Source organism: Parus major, chromosome 1A (assembly GCF_001522545.3).
Source record: "Parus major isolate Abel chromosome 1A, Parus_major1.1, whole genome shotgun sequence".
NCBI classification, from domain to species: Eukaryota; Metazoa; Chordata; class Aves; order Passeriformes; family Paridae; genus Parus; species Parus major.
Window position 1 is genome coordinate 5779312 of NC_031773.1, and position 17665 is coordinate 5796976.

The window sequence follows — 17665 nt, forward strand, 5'->3', positions numbered from 1 at the left end:
GTGACTTATGCTTTCCACTGGCAAAGTTATTTATTTTTTAATGTATTTTTCAGTGAGGTTTGCACTGTTTATGGTGTGTTGCAAAAGTGCAATGTTCTGCTTAGTTTTTCCCACTGTGGCTTTTCAAAAAGGACATGGAAAATGAAGGTAACAAAAGAATGGGGTGATTTTGCTGCAGCTTGGTACATTTTAATGTTTCCCTGGCTCATATTAAAGACAGCAATTAAGTTTATTAAATATATTGCCATGTCAGAGCTCACATCCTGTTTAGGGCAGTGATTAGGGGGGAGCAGCAGAAACTTGAGGACCTGTTTTTTCCAGCTATAGACTCGTAGAAACATAGAATATCCTGAGGTGGAAGGGACCCACAAGGATTATCAAAGTGTGCTCCCCATCAGGTCAAACTAGGTCCTGCAGAGCCAAATTCAGCTTCCAGGCTCAGATCAGAGGGAAAGAAAACAGTGCTCAGAGGGTGAGGACAAAGTCCAACAGTCAGGAAGCCAATACAGAAGTTAGAAGGGCTGCCATGAATTTATTCACTCCGTCATGCATTAACCAAATGAACTTAAATGGGATTTAAGGCTGAGTGTGCTGAAGGCACTTATAGCATCAAAGGCAATTTGGGACATCTAAATTAAAGGATGATGGATTAATTCCCTCCAAATAGAGACTGTAAATACAGAGACTGTAGAAGGGAAAAGGAGCTTGTGGCACCAGTTAGACCCAGGTGTCTGCAGGTAGGAGTGTGGTCCTGGCCTTTCCCCATTGCTTGTGCAAAGGGAGAGAGGATCTTTGGGATGTGCCAACGTCCAGCCACACCTACACTGAGGAGTCACAAAGCTCTGGCAAGGACTGAGCCCCTGCAAATTGTGACCATGACTCCAAGTGTTTATTATGTGCCAGAGAGCACAAGCCAGATAATAATTTCCACACAGGGAAAGGACATGATTTACAAAGAGCTCAGTTCACAGACAATATTGTTTGAAGTGTGAAAAGGCCTTCCTGAAGGGAACTGCTGATGTTTACAACATTAAATCAAACTCTTATTGAGTTCATCCCCACACTCTATTTATTTTGGAACATCACTGATATCGTGTGTGTGTATATGTATATACATGCATGGATATGTGTGTGTGTGTGTACATATAGAAGAGTTATGATCCCTCAGCATTATCCATTACAGCTAACTCCATGTTTCCTGTCATCATACTCAGAGTATTTTCAAGCACTTTTTGGCCAGCACAGCATTTGAGTTGGCTGCCTTCAGAAGGAAGGTTCAGAAAATAATGGTAGATGAAAGGCTCTGCCTGCAGTTGTGGGCAGGGAGGATGAGAGAGACATTTGCTTGCAGCATGCTAATGAAGAACTGTCCAAAAGGAAATTTGCTGGTTTTGTCTTTGTTGGAGGTTCCTCTCAAAGCTTGGAAGTGGTATAGCCAGATAAATTGGTGTGATAAGTCTGAAGTCAGCTAGAGAGCTAAAATAAATTAGATACTATGAAATAATATTTGATCATTAGATTAGATTCCTCTCATGTGCAGGATTAGATTTGTTATGGTTATTCATGAGAAATACCCTTAGCTTCAGTGGATGTGTTTGGGATGGGGAGCCATCATTCTTGGTCTCTTGGTGTCCAGTTCTGTGCATTGAGATGTTACATATTTAGAACTGGATGTAAAACCAGCTTCAACATGAAGTTCCCCAAAGCATTGCTAGGGTGCAGCTGCTTTCAGGTGCTGCAAGATGGGAATCCTGGGAGAAAATCCAGGTTCCACTTGGACTAATCAGTCCTTGCTTGGTTCTGGGTGATGCTCAGCAGGATAACAGATGATGCATTATTCTGATTTGTTTAATTTTATTTTTTTTATATGTGTGTGGTAGGTAGAAGCAATGTTTTTTACTGGGCCAAGTAGGACAGTTGGTAAAAAAAAATTCAGTGCTGACGTAGTTAACTTCAAAGTTAACTGCAAAGGCAGAAACTATTGTTCAGGACTAGATAAGCATCAGTCTGATTAGCTCAAGTTGATTGCAGTTTCTCAGTGAAAATGGAGCTGATTTCTAGTGGCAAAGTATATGTTGTGCTTGAGAGGGAGGGAGAAAGAAAGAAAAAAAGAAAGATACTAAGGTATTTTTGTCCTAAAAGGAAAAATGAGATGGTTTATAGCCTGTGGATTTTGAGAGTTAGGGAAATGTGGGTGGGAAATTATAAATGCACTAAAACCAGTCCTTGGTAATTTCATTTTTTCTCTTCTCAGCAAGGGAACTGAAGTTTATGATTAAATACATTTGGTATAAATGTGAGGATGCTCATGATACCCAACCACAAAGTAGATCTGTGTGCCCAAAGTATATCTCATTTTTCATATCTAGTTGAGAGTACAAAGGATGTGAGGTTTCCCTGCTCACCTCCACCTTTTCCACGTCCTGAAACCCCCCCACCTCCAGCACAGCACCAACAGCAAAGGGATGATAACATTGCTCATTTTCCTAGAAGTAACACTATACTATAAACACTATAACACCAGGAGTATTTCATAAAAGTTGCAAAATCTTCCAAGTGCAGAATGCAGTCTGAAAGCACAGTGCTCGTGTTACAGCATCACAGGATTAACAGGCTGGTTCTTCAAAGGCGGCTTGGAGAACAATCCCACTCCCGACTTTGGCAGCTGGGGCTGCGTTCTGAGCCACACCGAGCAGCATACCAGCACGTGTTGGAACAGCTCCTGCTATGCTAAATTAGCCCCAGCAGTGCTGTTATTTTGCCCTGATTAGAAACTATCATCTGCAAGGTGCTAATGTTGCTGAAGAGCCCTAAAATGTAGGATGGTTCCACTGCTGTAGCATCTGAGGGCTTCACAGGATGTCTGCCCTTCCCCTTGTGAAGTAAATACTGTTCTGCCTATCTGGAAAACACCCAAATACCAAGACTTTTTTCCTGGAATTGCAAGAATTGCATAGTGAGCATAGAGTTAGAGGTGGTAGCAGGCAGTTTGTGAACTATTGGAACCAGCAGTTTCTTATTGAAACCACCAGCATTTCAGAAAATGATCCCTAAACTAAAAATAATAATATTAAAAAATATAGCCTCTATAGAAGCTACACACCAAATCAAAAGCTTCATATGACAAAAATGTATTTTCAAATCCTTGTGGAAACTGGCAAGAACAATCTTCTGGAACAGCTAGCAAGGACATCATGCCCCAAGAACTTTTTCTATCTATGTTCCCAAATAAGATTTGACAGGTGGGGAACAGGATCTCTTCTTACAGAGTTTGTTAACCAACTTGTTTATAAAGCAAAATGCGTCATTAGCTTTGGTGGAAAAATGTCCCATGCAAGTGTAAGTGAATTTTCTGTCTTTGTCTCTTTGATCAGTTACTGAAGGGATGGTTTGGCTTGTAATTTCTTCTGAGATCTCCAGTGTGACAGCCAGTGCTCCGAGCTGCTGTGTGTTGAGGGCACCTGCCTTCACCAAGGAGATGTTCTTGGACAGAGTGGGGTGCTCGTGACATTTTGGAGTGACTCTGATGAGCAGTTTGCTTTCCCACCAGGAAACTCTGCTAGGGCTTGTCCAGGAATGTGGACTGTTTGGGGTCCATCAGGGTCTGTGCTGAGCCTGGCAAAATTCACTGTGCAGGACAGGGGCTGGAACAGGGAACATGATGCTTAACCCAGTTAGTGCCTCACAAAGATTTTGGTCACCTGGTCCCAGTGGGAAATCCAGGAAATCCAACTTGCCTTGCTGTCAGTGGGAAAGGTGATTAGAAGGAATCATCAAAGAAATATCTGAAGATCATCCAGTTCTCAGCCAAACACCTCCCTTTCTCTGTCAGAAGCACAGGGACCCAGGAGAGGAAGTCAGGTGCCATCTGGGAGCTGTGCTTTGCCCAGTTCCGTCTGCCTGAGGCAGAGGCCACATGGCAGTGAGACAGGGCCCTTCCCAGCTGGGTGAGAGTTACCCTGAGCAGAACACTGCTCCTTCCTGCCCAAAATCCTACTGGCTCCAAGCACTCTTGAATAACCCAATAGAGATGAGCTCAGTTGCAACAGGATGAGATTGGTGGGTCTCCACTCTTGGGACACGAGGGTTTAGTCCTTCCTCCCAAGGGTAAGTCATTCCTCTCATCTCTCTGATGAAGGTCCTGGGAGATTGTTGTCAGCTGGAAGGCAGGCAGCAATTTGGAGAAGGCTGGTCTCAGCACTTCTTACATGTGCCAAGGACATGAAGGCAGAAAAAGCAGCATGTCCTTAGAAGAACAGGGTTACAGTTTGGAATGATCTGGATGAAGCAAAAGGGGTGTCTCCAATGCACGGGACACATAAATGGAAGCAGCAGGCTGGGGTATGTAAGCAGAGTTTTGTCTTTTAAAAGCACAAAGCAATGCTGCCATTCTGCTGCCTTAGTTGGAAAACAGAGAAAGTTTGGGTGCTGGCCTTGAAGGAAGATGTGGAGTAGCTGGAGAAAATCCAGAGGAGCTCACTAGATCAGAGGATTAGAAAACATGAGTTATGAAGAAACAGTGAAAGAATCAGTTTGTTTAGTCTAGAGAAGAGAAGACTGAGAGAAGTCATGATAACAGTTTTCAAATATGTGAAATGATGCTTCAAAGACAAAGGGAATATTTTCCATGTCTTCTAGGAGATAGTGAGGCACTGGAATTGGTTGCCTGAGGAGTCTCCATCTTTCAGAGATCTTTAGGGACTCGTTTGTCAAATATTTGTCAAAATTGTTTTGACAGAGCTGGGGTGGGCAGAAGGATTAGATGATTGCTGAGTCCCCCAGACCTTCTGATTATCCTGTTGGAGCTCCCCAGACTGGAGACTCTGGTCCTGGTAGATTATTACATTTCCTATATTTTTTTATTGTTAATGCACACTGTTTTTCTAAACTGTGGCTAAAAAAATTGATTTCTGAAAGTATCACATCCAACATACAAGGTAATCTTTGGCTCCTTACATCACCTACATTAGATAGCACTCATTTCTCCAGCACATGGCCCAACATCAGTTCACTGCAGTGCCTGCTCTTCCAACAGATCTCATGCCTTGAGGAGTTAAATGAATCAATAAAATCCCCTTGATATAATGGAGTTTAGTGAAGACTTGAATGCGTCTTTATCTGTTAAAGAAACTATGCAAGATCAATCAATTATTTTAGGTTAAGTGTTGCTCAGCTTAAGCTCTTTGTGCAGTCTGTGCTGCTTCAATGAGTGTCCATGTCTCTGCTTTACTGTAAATCTACATTAATCATGATAAATGGCTATGTACGTTGCAGGGTAGCAGGAGAATCTCCAGTGCAGACAGAAATCAGACAGGTTGGAGTGGCTCTGGAAGCTTCTGCATAGCTGAGGCTAAAAGTAGTCTCAGCCTGTTGATGTTAAGTCTCTGGATACAGAGGAAAAAAAAAAAGTTAGAATGTTTTCATCTGGGGCTGTAATGGTGATAGAAAGCAGCCATGCACCAACAAAATCAGTCCATACCTCTGTGTAGCTGCCAGACCTACAAGCCTTATCTCCACTGGCTTTTATTGCCCCAGATTTTCCACCACAGCTGCCAGCGGAGACAGCCGTGGGAAGTTTGAACCTGTCTCTGAATGAAATCATTGTCACTGCAGGTGCAGTCACACCTGGGAGCAGCCTCTCTGCTGAGAGGAAAAAGTAAGAGTATTTAAGAGGGGGAAAACATTTCTTAAAATGTGCCTGCTCTGTCCGTTTCAGGATCGCTGGAGATACAGCACTCAACAAAAACATCCACGAGTCGGTCAGCGCTCAGATCCGGAAGAACTTTGCAAAAAGCAAATGGAGAGTAAGTGACCTGTCCTGAGGGGTGACACTGACACACAGCTCTGCCATAAGGCCACCCCTGCCTCAGGGTGGTGCTTTTGTGGCCCAAAATTGTGGTCAAAATGGTTGGTCCAGGCTTAGGTTGCATGACCTTGCAGGGCCTGTTATCCATGGTGGTGTTTGCCAAGTACCAAATGTAATGAGTGTGAGAAACAAGGCCGGGACTGCTCATAGCTAAAGCACCCGTGGTTTTTGGTGGAGTGGGGTCAGCACCACACAGGAACATGAAAAAATGTTGGGAGAGGGATGGATTTGTCAAATATGACTTTCTTGTAGGCTGCTGCATCCCAACTGAGCATTAGGAGAGCAAAGGTTTGATAATGCACTTTCTAGTTTAGAACTTGGGAAAAATTTCAAAGATAAGAGGCTTATTCCCTTCTGACACTCTTAGCAGCCAGGAAAGGAACACAAGTAACCCTTCCAGCTCCAATTTATTTTTTTTTTATGCTTGATTTCTTTCTGTCTGTTTTTCTCCAGCAAGCGTTCAACGCCACGGCAGTCGTGCGGCACATGAGGCGGCTACACCTCGGCAGCAGCCTGGACAGTGCCAGCGCCAGCGTGTCCAGCACCCTCAGCCTCGCCACGCCACTCCCCGACGCAGCCACACGGAAAGATTGTGAGTAGCCAACATCCCAGGAAAGCTCCCACCACGGCAGCCGAGCAAATCCACGGGATCCGCGTCTTCCCTTGGGCCCCAGGCTGCAGTCCTCGCTGCATAGGTCTGGCTTTGTGCAAGCAGGCATTTAAAATTAGGATTTGAAACTGGAAGTCATTTTTGGCTGGCCGGGAAAATAGTGTTTCAATTGGAAAAGCCTATGTGCTAAAAAAAAAAAAGATGTTTTAGCTTGGTGATTTTTTGAGAGAAAACCACAGTTTCTTGTGGAGAAAAAGGGCTTTTGCTTGGGAAAAAGACCCAGACCTCCACAGTAACAAAGTTTTGCATTTGGTTGAAATTTGAAAAAGTTCACTCAAACTATTTATGTTTGAGTTTACAGTATTATGATAGGGAATTTTTCTGTAAAAATTGCCTTTCCATTTCCATGGAGAAGACTGATCCTGCCAGTCAGACCCAGCTTCTCTCTTCATGGACCAAGTTAAGCTCCTGCACAAAGAGGTTTTCTCTGAGCAGGATTCAGAGTCTCTACACCATCATGGGACTTGATCCTCTGCCATGTTTGTTTTGTGCTATAATTGATATTTGCAAGCTGCACACTGGACTCAGATGTTTGGGATATATTTTTTCTCAATGCCAGGGAAGGAAACATGGCAGCAAAGGGATTATTTGGAAGACAGACATGCATCCTTTGCAATGAAGCCTATTTATTCTCTGGCTTCTGAGCATTTCTTTTATTCTCTCCTGTCCATCTGAAGATATTTTATATCATGCAGTGGAGGGATGTGGACTTTACAGTTGAGGGGGTTACTTTTAGAGTGCAGCACTATAAAGGAATGCTTTGCTGTGGACATGAAGTAGTGATTTCTAGACTACCTCGCATTATTCTGGAGCTGAAAGCACCTTTTAGGATGGATTTTGGATAATGCTGCTCTCTGCTTCTGCCACCCCTGCTTGCCTCCCCCTGCTCCTTGACAAGGACATGCCACCAGCCACAGTCCCCATGGCTCTGTGTGGAAGCTGTTTCCTCTTGCTGCCATGGGCACAGTTTCCCCCACAAACTGTGGGGTGGGTTCTGCCTTCTGGGTACTCTGTGAGATATTTTTTCAGCCTGTGCTATGGCTGAGCCAGGGGAGAGCCCCTTCCCCCTTCATACTGGGCCTGGTGGGGATTCATACCTGGTGTCCAGTTTGTGATGCCCAGTGCCAAATCCTACAGCTGCTGCTAAAAATACATCACAGTGCTCGTGGCACACACCTGGTACCTGCAAAGCAGTGCTGAAGACCAACCTCAGAACACTTCCAACCATGCACTGGCCATGCAGCAATGTAGAAAACCCCTTGCATGGGAGAAACATCTCTTGATTTTGGTGCCTGTTGCGCTATGGCAGTGCTGGACCCCAGTCAGGTCTAGAGCATCTGATGAATGCTTTGCTGCTAAACTAGTGGTGATTCATGCAGTTAAACTGGTGGGTGATTAATCTCCGTCCATCCATTTGATTAATCTCAAATGGTGTTAATTAAAGGCAATTAGTAGTCTGAAAAGTGTTAAGACATGTGTGAACAGGAAGGGTGAGAAGAGAAAGAAATCTGTTCAACCACTACAGAACCAGCAGGTTCCTGTGCAGAATCCAACCATATTTTACTGTGGTGCAGTCAACCAGGACATGAAGGATTAAACTAGATGTGTTAAAATAGGATGAGTTTTTACATGCCAGAAATATGAGGCAGAAAACTACTGGAAGATTCCCAAGCATCCCAGGTTAAGTCTAGCTTGGCAGACAATGCAGAAGAGCTTTCCTTCCTCAAAGAAATAATTTAAAGAGTTAGGAGATGCTGGAGCCCCAGAGAACCAATGAGGAGAGCCAGCAGCAAATACAAGGAGTTAAGAGGGAGCTGACATATCATATCCATTTCACCCAATATCTCCCAGTAGGAAAAAGGAAATCTCTGAGATCTCTGTCCTACCTCTTTATTTCTCAGCAGTTTTCTCTGGGAACAGATTCCTTGCATGAGAAAGATCCAATGCAGCAAGTTACATGATCCAGCTGTACCACCATTACACAACAGAATGCTGCCTGATGCTATTAATAATCACTTTATGAACTCTCCAAATTGTTTCAAATGCAGAAATTTCACACCACTGAAGACAATTAAGTACGGCCTGAGAGTAGGTTATGTCAGGCTGCATCTGAAACCTCTGTAGCAGGGCAGAACAGAGATCAGGCATTAGCCTGGGTTATGCTACCTGTCAGGAAACAGGAAGGGATTCCTAAGGGAATCAGTCAGGATTCCTCAAGTGTATTGGCCTGATTCTCAGTCCATGGCTAGTTTATTCAATTCAGTCATGATTGGACTGCCTAGATTATTTAGGTCCTAGAGCTCTGTATTTTTAAGATACTAGATAAATTGCAGTGTGATGTCAAGTTGTCAAATGTCAATGGGAAATGGAATGTGGCCAAGTATACATACAGCATAGTCATCCTTGGGATTGAAATACCTCCTTGAAACATGGAAAAGTAGTCAAAAGTCTTAACAAGTATCAAAAAGATTCTGGAGAGTCAAAAGGCCATGTCAAACTTCAGTTTGAGAATATATTAATATAGGCTTTATCCATCCTTTATTCACCAGCCTGGAAAAATGAACTGTATTTCTAATCACTCTGAGCCTGCATCTTATCAGAGCAAGGTGACCATGCTGGGTCCCCACCTAACAGCTTCTGATGCACCAGAATACTGGTACTCAAGAGATACTCAACCTCACATCAACCTCCTCACTGGAAGTCCTGGAGACATCCCAGCGGAGCCTGCAGCAATGTGAGCTATCACTAGAGTGATGTCCAAGTCACACAAATTTACATTCCCTCTAGATTTACTGGAAATCAGCAATGAATTTGACCCACTGTACCTCTTTATCAGCAGCTTTCCCAAGATGCCTGAGGAACCGTGTTTAGCCCAGGTGCAGTCTGTTGGTTTAGCTAGATGGCCATGGTGAGACATTTAACCATCTTTAACATGCCCAAGAGAAAATTATTCTGAGCAAGTACAATGCTGGAGGGATTTTTGAATCTCACAACTCTTTGTCTTCAGCCCTGGAACTGTGGCATTGGTGTGGCCGAACCCATACTGAAACTGGACCTCGAGTCCCTGTGAGATGTGTGTGCACTGCTGCTGGTGGCAGTAGGTGAATGACCATGGGCAGAAGATGCCCTGTGGAGGTACCCAGCCAACCCACCACTACAGGAAGAGCAGCAGCCCCTTCTCCAGCTGCAATCCTCTCCGCTCCATAGCGTGCTACAAGACAAACTCAGCTTTGCCCAAGTTCACGGCTCCAAAAATAACATTTCTAACTGTGTTTCTGGCTTTCCTTTTAGGTATGTCTCCATCCACTCTCTGTAGTTTTGTTTCATCTGCTTCTTCAGGCGTTTCTGCGGTAGGAGGGGACCGGAGACCCAGACCCACCACAGTGACCACAGTGCACACAGGGAGCAAGTGAGCGCCGGGGCGGCGAGGAGCGGGCAGGCGGCCTCGAGCCGTCCCACCCTGCTCGGCCAAGGACTAGAAGAAAGAAGATTTTTTTATGGCCATATTTTATACTGCAATTCTGAAATGTTTCATTTATCACAAACTGCAATGACTCCAGGAGGAACGGAATCTAACAGTCTCTGGTGCTGTACATATATATACATATATATATATATCTATATATATAAATATATATATGTATGTGAGTCTAGCAATGTTCTAACTAATGAACACTCATTCTTTCCCCCAGTGATTTACTCTCTTCTCAGTGTAGGTAACAGTATATGTTGTATTTTTTTCCATTAACTACAAACATCTCAACTGGATTATTTAAATAGAAATACTTTTCTGAGCATTTTTTTTTTCTTTTAAAAATTACTTCAAATAATGTCCCTCTTCCAGTTTGCTGGGGGATAGGCTATTTCTGTAGGTAGGAATTGGCATTAACTTTGCAACCCGGGAGGATTTCAATGGCATGCCATTTCTTGCTCCTCAAATTGGACTGCAAGTCTGTCTGGCTTTAGCCGAGCTGTTACTGCTCAGATTAAGAAACTGCTGCTTTCCCCCCCATCCTCCTCCTTGAAAGCCATGGGGAGAATTAAATTGCCACCAGCTGGGAGTTAGCTCATCCTTGGCCTCATTCCTGTTGTGCTGGGGATCAGCACCCCTGTTTCAGAGGAGAGGCAGGGACATGGAGGCAGGAGCTGACCAGAGCTGTGCAAGGGAAATGATAGCACAGTCTCATCCTGCAGCTCCCATCTCCTTTGACTTGCTGTGTGTTGCGAGCAGAGGGAAAGAAAAGGAAGATACGGGGGTGGGAATCATCATCTTCTGCCACTGATTTGCTGTGCTGCCCTCAAGCAAGACATTTAATTCACCAGCCTCCCTGTAGTGTGGCCTCTGGCATGGGGTGCATCCAGCCCAAGGGCTTCATGAGATGCTCAGCACCTCCCAGAGTAGCCAAAAGTGGGGAGAGGAGTGGTGCTTGAAGCCCTCTGTAAAGCACTGGTTTGCACCCAAAGGTTCTTGGGTGCAAATTGCAGGATGTGGTGTAGTGTAGCTCCATCATGATCAGGCTGAGGGCTGACAAGGAGTGCTGAGCTGGGAAAGCAGGACCCTGCTGGAAGGCACAGGCACAGCTGGTGGCAGGGGTGGCACTGGCTCTCCTTCCTCCCCAGAGACTCATATACCAAAGGAAGCCAAATTTTTACCCATTTTTTAATTACTAAGTGCATGCACTTTCCAGGCTCTTTGTGCTGGTGCATTGTTCAGGCATAGCCACCACAACTGTTGTGCTGCTGGGCATTAAAGCAGCTTGAAACAGAGAAGAGAGCAAATTTTCCCAATTTGCTAAAAGGCTCCCTCCAGGTTACCTCAATGAAATTCCCATCTGATTTTGCTTTGAGGAGGTGAGAGGGGAGGCAGGTGGCAGAGGAAGATGCCCTTCACTGGGCACTCTGAGCCCTCCCATCCCAGACAGGTCCATCCCTGCCAGAGGCACAATTCCCTGCAAGGTGCTCTGTTGCCACACTTGCCTCACTTGTTCTGCACAAGAAATTGTGAAATCCAGTCACAGACAGAGCTGAATGTATCAGGCAATAGTGCCTGTGCTGGGAAAAGCCATAAGATAGGTATTTTTCATCGAGATTTCTATATCCTGCTCCAGCTTTAGCTGGTTGGCTTCACACAGCAGAGCCGGGATTTCATCCATCTTTCTAAAAAAAAAGGAAAAAAGAAACCTGGAAAAGCAGGTTGCAGTGAGCCCTGCCTCTGTTTGAAATAGCCACTCCAGTGGCACTCAGAGCTGTTGCACCAGATCCCTAGTTTCCTCTGTGTTAAGTTGCTCCCTGTTTTCAGAGGGCTGTGGCACATCTGAGGGAGCCCCGGGTGCTGCAGCTGCCATGGATGTTCACACAGAAAAGACATCAACTTCTCATTTTAGGAAAGATAGCAGATACTGAACTGTTGGGGGCTTATATCAAAACTCCATATAATTTCCACGGTGAAGACTTCTGACCAAGATTTGGGCAGACTGAAGGGCAGGGGATCTCCTTGCTGCAAATCACGTTCCTGTCCCTGCACCCTGGCCATTGCCATCATACACTTTTTATCAGCATCTGCATCTGAGCTCTTTATGTCTTGCTGCAAAAGCATTAAAACATGAATAGAACACATTTTAAACTCAGTCTAAGGCCACTTTATTTGGCCAGCCTGAGTAAGGAGGTTTTAGTTTTGAGGGACTCCAACCCCAAAAAAATTCAAGGTATTTCGAACCCCAGTGATTCCATAAGCACAGTTGGGTCTATTCTGCTGCAGTTGCAGGTTGTAAATAGACTCCCAGTCTGGCATCAGTGGAGTTCCCCATATTTACACACATGCAACCAAAAGCAGGATTTAGTTAGGGAATAATTGTCTCTGGAATAATTTAGGGGGAAAAAAAATAAAATAGGGAATAATTTTGTCTCTGTAGAGCAATTTTAAAGTTTAGGGCTCAAGGGTTCCCTCTGTGCCTCCTCTTCTGAAACCTGAGGTTTGGTTTGAACGTGACCTCAGCAGTTGCTGTGGCCACTGATCAAAATACAGCATCCAAATGAATCTTGTAGAAAAAAGAAAAGCAAATGGATTTCCATCTCTGAAACAAAGAGCAGTGACAGGAGCAAAGGCAGACGTGCTGTCCTGCAGATGGAGGGTTCCCATGCGCTGGCTGCCCCTCCTTGCTGGGTGCTTTCTGTGGTTTTTTGTTGGGAGGGTATTTTTCCTTCCATTTTTGGAATTAGTGTGATTTGGTTTTGTTTCTGCAAGTAATATTCTGCCTTGGTTGTGTAATTTATCATTCTCTTTGGCTTGCTATCAACTGCTGGGATCGTAAGATAAGAAACAGAAGCACTTAAGAGCAAAATTGTTTCTTTCTGCTGCAGTTTTGGTGGTGGGGAGCTCTTCTTTGGTATCAGTGAAACACAGATGGAGACCTGACCTAGGTTCACCAAATGCTTAAAGATGTCTCCTGAAGCATCACTTGGTTAAAACGTCTCAGTTTAAATCTGTGTAAATCTGTTAACAGGGGTGACTTGGTATCAGCCAGGCCAGATCTGTGGGAGGGGGCTGGAGACATTTGCCCCTTGGCAGCACAGCCTGTTAGGGCAAACACTCTGGTCTTGCTTGCCAGGGATGCTCCAGTGCTTTTGCATGTCCTTCCTCTGCCCCAGCCTGCTTCTGCTCAGCCACTCTCACAGGAGAATGCAAAGGTGATGTAAATAATGTGGACATGAGGGGAATGGCCACATAGCCCCACAGTAGTAGCTTCAAAACAAATCCCCAGCTGGCCTTGCCATGAAGGACTAGGTAGAAAAATCACTCTGGGCTCTTTTCCAATGAACTGTCCCACTAAACAATCTGTGATTTGCTGCTTGCATGAGGACTTCAGCCTGGACTCTGTTTGTTACCCTTTCCTGCTTTACCTTACTGGTACCAATGTGTTTTTCCTTTGTAAATTGTTTTCCTCAGCTCCTTCCCCTTCTTTTTCTTTGCTTGCAGCTTTGATTGTTGATTTTTACCTCCAGAGTCACAGAGGTCATCTCTGATGCCAACAGCAGTGCTCTTGCTGGGAAAACAAAACAAAACAAAACAAAACAAAATCCAGAAAAGCTCCAGCTGGCCCCTTAGCCTGCAGAAGAAGTTGTGAGGACAGGCTGCCCATGAACTCTGCAAGCTGAAAGTCAGTATTGCAGTGGCAAGGGCTTCTGCTGATGATTTTGCATGTGACTTCATTCTCAGTGCATCCTAACTTTCTGCTGGATCACCCCTTCTGCAGCATGAAATGGATATTTGACCCTGCAACATGGCTAGTGGGGAAGTAGGAGCGTGGGGGAAAACCTGGCAGTGTTGCTTTCTTGAGACTGTGTCACTCTGCTGCTGCTGTCTCTTCTGTCCTGGTTGCTGCTGTACAGGTGCCATTAGAGTAGTGGGTACAAAAAAAAAAAAGAAAAAAAAAGATTTTACCTATGCTTTGTGTGTCTGTTATGGTTGTGGTGCTGAAATAAAACCAAGAAATTTGGTTCATTCCTCATGTGAATCAAACCACAAAGAGGGGTGTGATCCCACTGGCAGACATCTCCATATAGTTCTACAGTAGGCACTGGATATGGGTTTCTGCTGTGCGTGTGTCCTGCATACCTCCATGACTATTGACGGTATTTTTATTTATTGCCAATTATTTTGGGTCCCTGCCTGGTTCTGATGAAATTCAGGTCCTGTCCTAAGGTTTTTTTCTGTCCCAGGGCCAGCATAACCCCTGATCTCAGGCTTTTCTTCCCAAACCCTCTGCATACCAGAACATGGGCCTCCAGGGTGCCATGAAATGCAGTTGCAGCTGGCCCCAAGGTTGTCCCCTTCCTATTTTTAGGGAAGCAATCCACCAGAGAAAGCCAGATAGCTTTCAGCTATTGGCAAGCAGAGAGGATATTGCCCTTTGATGTGAACTTGGCATTAACAAGATCAGCTCTAGGGAAACCTGCTCTATTACTTCCTCCTGTGATAACAGCTCCAGTCCTGAGCAGCACTGAATGAGCACCAGATAAAAACACCAGATTGACTTTGCCAGTAAGATCGTGCAGGCTGTAGCCTGTTCCTTTTGCTCTTTCCAAAGAATCAGGGGATTAATCTACTGGCAAAATAAGTTTCTAGGCTGAGCCCCAAGGTACAGAAGTAGCTTCCATTCGGCATATGGAAATTCTCATTTGATGCAGTTATTCCTGTTCTAGCTCCCGTGCATATTTACCTCTCTGAATTTGGGCCTGAATGCATCCCAGAAATTATTAATGGGAAGGGAGTTTTGCCTTCCATATTGTGCTTATTTTCACCAGAAACTTGAACACTCATTCAAGCAAAAAGCAGAAACACACACGGAGACTACAGTATCCAAGGAAAACAGCATCAAGACCAAGAGGGGAGGATTAGTTGGCAAATCACTGTCAGCAACGGCTGAGCGAGGGAACAGCAACCCGCTCACAAACACTGCATGAACTCTTGTTTCCCCTGGTTAACCAGTCATCCCATATTTCATGCCCAGCAGCAAGTTTCACTCAGTCCCCTTTGTTTTCCCTCACATCCCTGAAGCCAGGTCCTGCCTTCCCACCCTGTGTGTGAGGTGCTCTGGTCTCTGTGACACACGTGTGTGTTTGTGGTTTGTTGTGGTCCCAGGGATCGCAGATCCCTCTGGTGGGTGATCAGGAGTTGGTCCAGGATTTTTGGTGTAACTTTGCACAGTTGGGTCAAAGCTGTGTAAATAGTGTTTGTAGTGCAGGAGGCTCTTTAGCCTGGACTCTGGTTTTCAAGATCCCCTTCCCCACCACAAATAGTGCCACTTATCTGTCCAGGTAGCTTTTTTTTTTCCCTTCCTCTTCATAAATGCTAAGGTCAGTCAAATGGCTCTTACAGTCTTTCCATGCTCCAGAGTGGAATCAGGGCATGTGCACTCACAATTGTGAAAAAACACTGCTGAACTAATGATGGCATCAACTGTCCAATAAATGCATGATACTGCACTGCATGTACTAAACTGCTGTTCACTGTTTCTGTATTTCCCAAGCATTTCTTTATGCACATTCAACCCAACCTTCTCTCTGAGGGAACTACTTCTATGTATTGCTTTTAAATGACTCAATGTATCTGTAACTTGAAATCCATTGTTAAGTTTAAGTAAATGCAAAAGCTGATGTTTTGTAAACAAGATACTGCAAAGCCTGGTAATGTATTTTGTCCTTCTGTTGAGTGCCCTGCAGCATGTATAGAAAGAGTCACCATCCAGAGCAGCTAAAAATTAGGCAGCAGTCGCACAGGTGTAGAAGCAGGGAGCTGGGGAGGTGAGAATCCCTTTTTTAATACAATGCTTACAAATCTGATCTGCATCAAAATTCCTTTCCTGGGTCACTAATGCTCAGAGCTACCAAGAAACACATTGTTTTTTTTGTCCAAATTGTCTCTTTGTTTTTTCTTTTTTCCTTTTGGTTTGTTTTTCCTAGTGAAAATTCAGATTGGTTGACTCAAAATCTTAGTATTTTTCTCTTCCTACAAAATAATTCTTTCTCACCTGTTGCAGAATGAACTGCATTTTGGGGACCAAGATGCTGTGATTCTTTGCCTGCACAAAATAGGGCAGAAGGCTGAGCTGAATTTTCCCATCCTTTCCAAAGCATCACCAGCTAACTACTACCATTTAATCCCTGAACCTCCAAGTAATAGCATTTATCCACAGAAGAGTTTGGTGTGGTACTTCTCCATCTTCCACATGGAAATCATGTCCTTGCCTTCTCTTCCCTTAGTCATTGACCCATTTTCATCTGTGCTGGTCTTTCCAAGGCAGGGTACAGGATGGCTCCATGGTACTTGTATTAGCTCCAGCCCAAACCTCTTGTGGGTATCAGCAAGGCTTTGGTCCCAGCTCCTGAGTGGCTGCTGTGTGGAAGATGCTCGAGTTCACAACACTCAAAACAGAGTTGTGTGAAAGGACTGGGAAATTGCTCTGTGCTCCTGGCGAGGCCAGGCCTGGGGTGCAAGCACCATCCTGGTGGCATAGCCCTTGGAAATTACTCTCCATGGTGGCCAAAAACGCCATGAAGTCATGAGCCTTCCTTTAAGGCTGGTGCTCGGCCAGGGCTGTGCCATTGGTGAATCACTGTATGGCAGCACAACAAATCATCAGTTACAGACATAAACCAGCCTGAGTTCAGATTGCTGAGGCAGCACATGGTGCAAGGTTCCACAAGAAGTTTGGTTTGTGCTGTGGTTCCTGGTGGGTGGGAGATCCTAGGGGGTTGCTCAGAACAGCTCCGAGCTTTTCCATCTCTCATCTTGCGTCCCCTGAGCCCAGCATGGCATCACAAATGCTGAGTCTTACTAGATCAAGCATGACCCCCAAAGTGAAGAGTGTGGAAGGTTGCAGCTCAGTTGGTGCGACTCATGTTTTGGTCAACACAACATCAGTGACCTGCTGTACATTGACCTCTAGCTGAGAAACAATATTTTGGACTATTTGGGCCTTTTTTTAGATAGATATTTTATTTGAGTCAGAAAAACAGTGGGGGAAAAAAACCAAAACCCTAGTCTGCCCAGAACAGTGACTCCCCAAACATCCCCAACTGTAAAACATCCCTCAGTTGACTTCTAATGAAAATGCAAGCATGTTTTCTACAAAGGCTTAAATCTTAATCAAGGAATGTCAGTGTGCCTAATATTGCAGGTCTTGTGATTGATAACAAGTTCATAACAGCATCCATGTCCAAAAAGAAGGAAGAATGTGTATTTACTCCATGCATGTATTAAGGCATCGCAAAAGTTTTATCTGCGTAATGAGTTTGCAGTTCTGCAAATTGTTAATGGGGCTACATCGCAAGTGGTTCTTTGCCTTGACAATCATGTATACATATCGAGATTTCTATCATAATGACAATTTAAAGGGATGACTAATTGTTTTCCTCCAATAAATCCAATTAAATCAGCCTGATGTGAAGTCTGGTGATTTTGAGTGCATGAGTCTCCACCCACATGCAAGAGAGGGAGTGAATAATTTCTGCGGCTGTTCCACTGCCCTGTTGTGGTTTATGCAATGATGTTCCTTTATGTCTCAAAGGAGAATAATAATATTTTCTTTCTACCCAGTTTACTCCATAGGGAAATTAATAAAAAGGAT

General features: G+C 44.5%; 1 protein-coding gene across 2 annotated transcripts in view; it reads left to right on the forward strand.

Moving 5' to 3' along the window:
• CAMK1D (calcium/calmodulin dependent protein kinase ID) overlaps positions 1-17474 on the forward strand; it is a 209200-nt gene extending 191726 nt beyond the window's left edge. Inside the window, exons 9-11 of one of the 2 annotated variants that reach the window (XM_015627361.2) lie at positions 5717-5804; positions 6320-6458; positions 9828-17474. In XM_015627361.2, coding sequence (XP_015482847.1) covers positions 5717-5804; positions 6320-6458; positions 9828-9949 — 349 coding nt within the window. In that variant the 3' untranslated portion in view covers positions 9950-17474. The remainder of the gene's footprint in view (positions 1-5716; positions 5805-6319; positions 6459-9827) is intronic. The other variant, XM_015627362.2, reaches the window with a different exon arrangement.
• Positions 17475-17665: the final 191 nt, after the last annotated feature.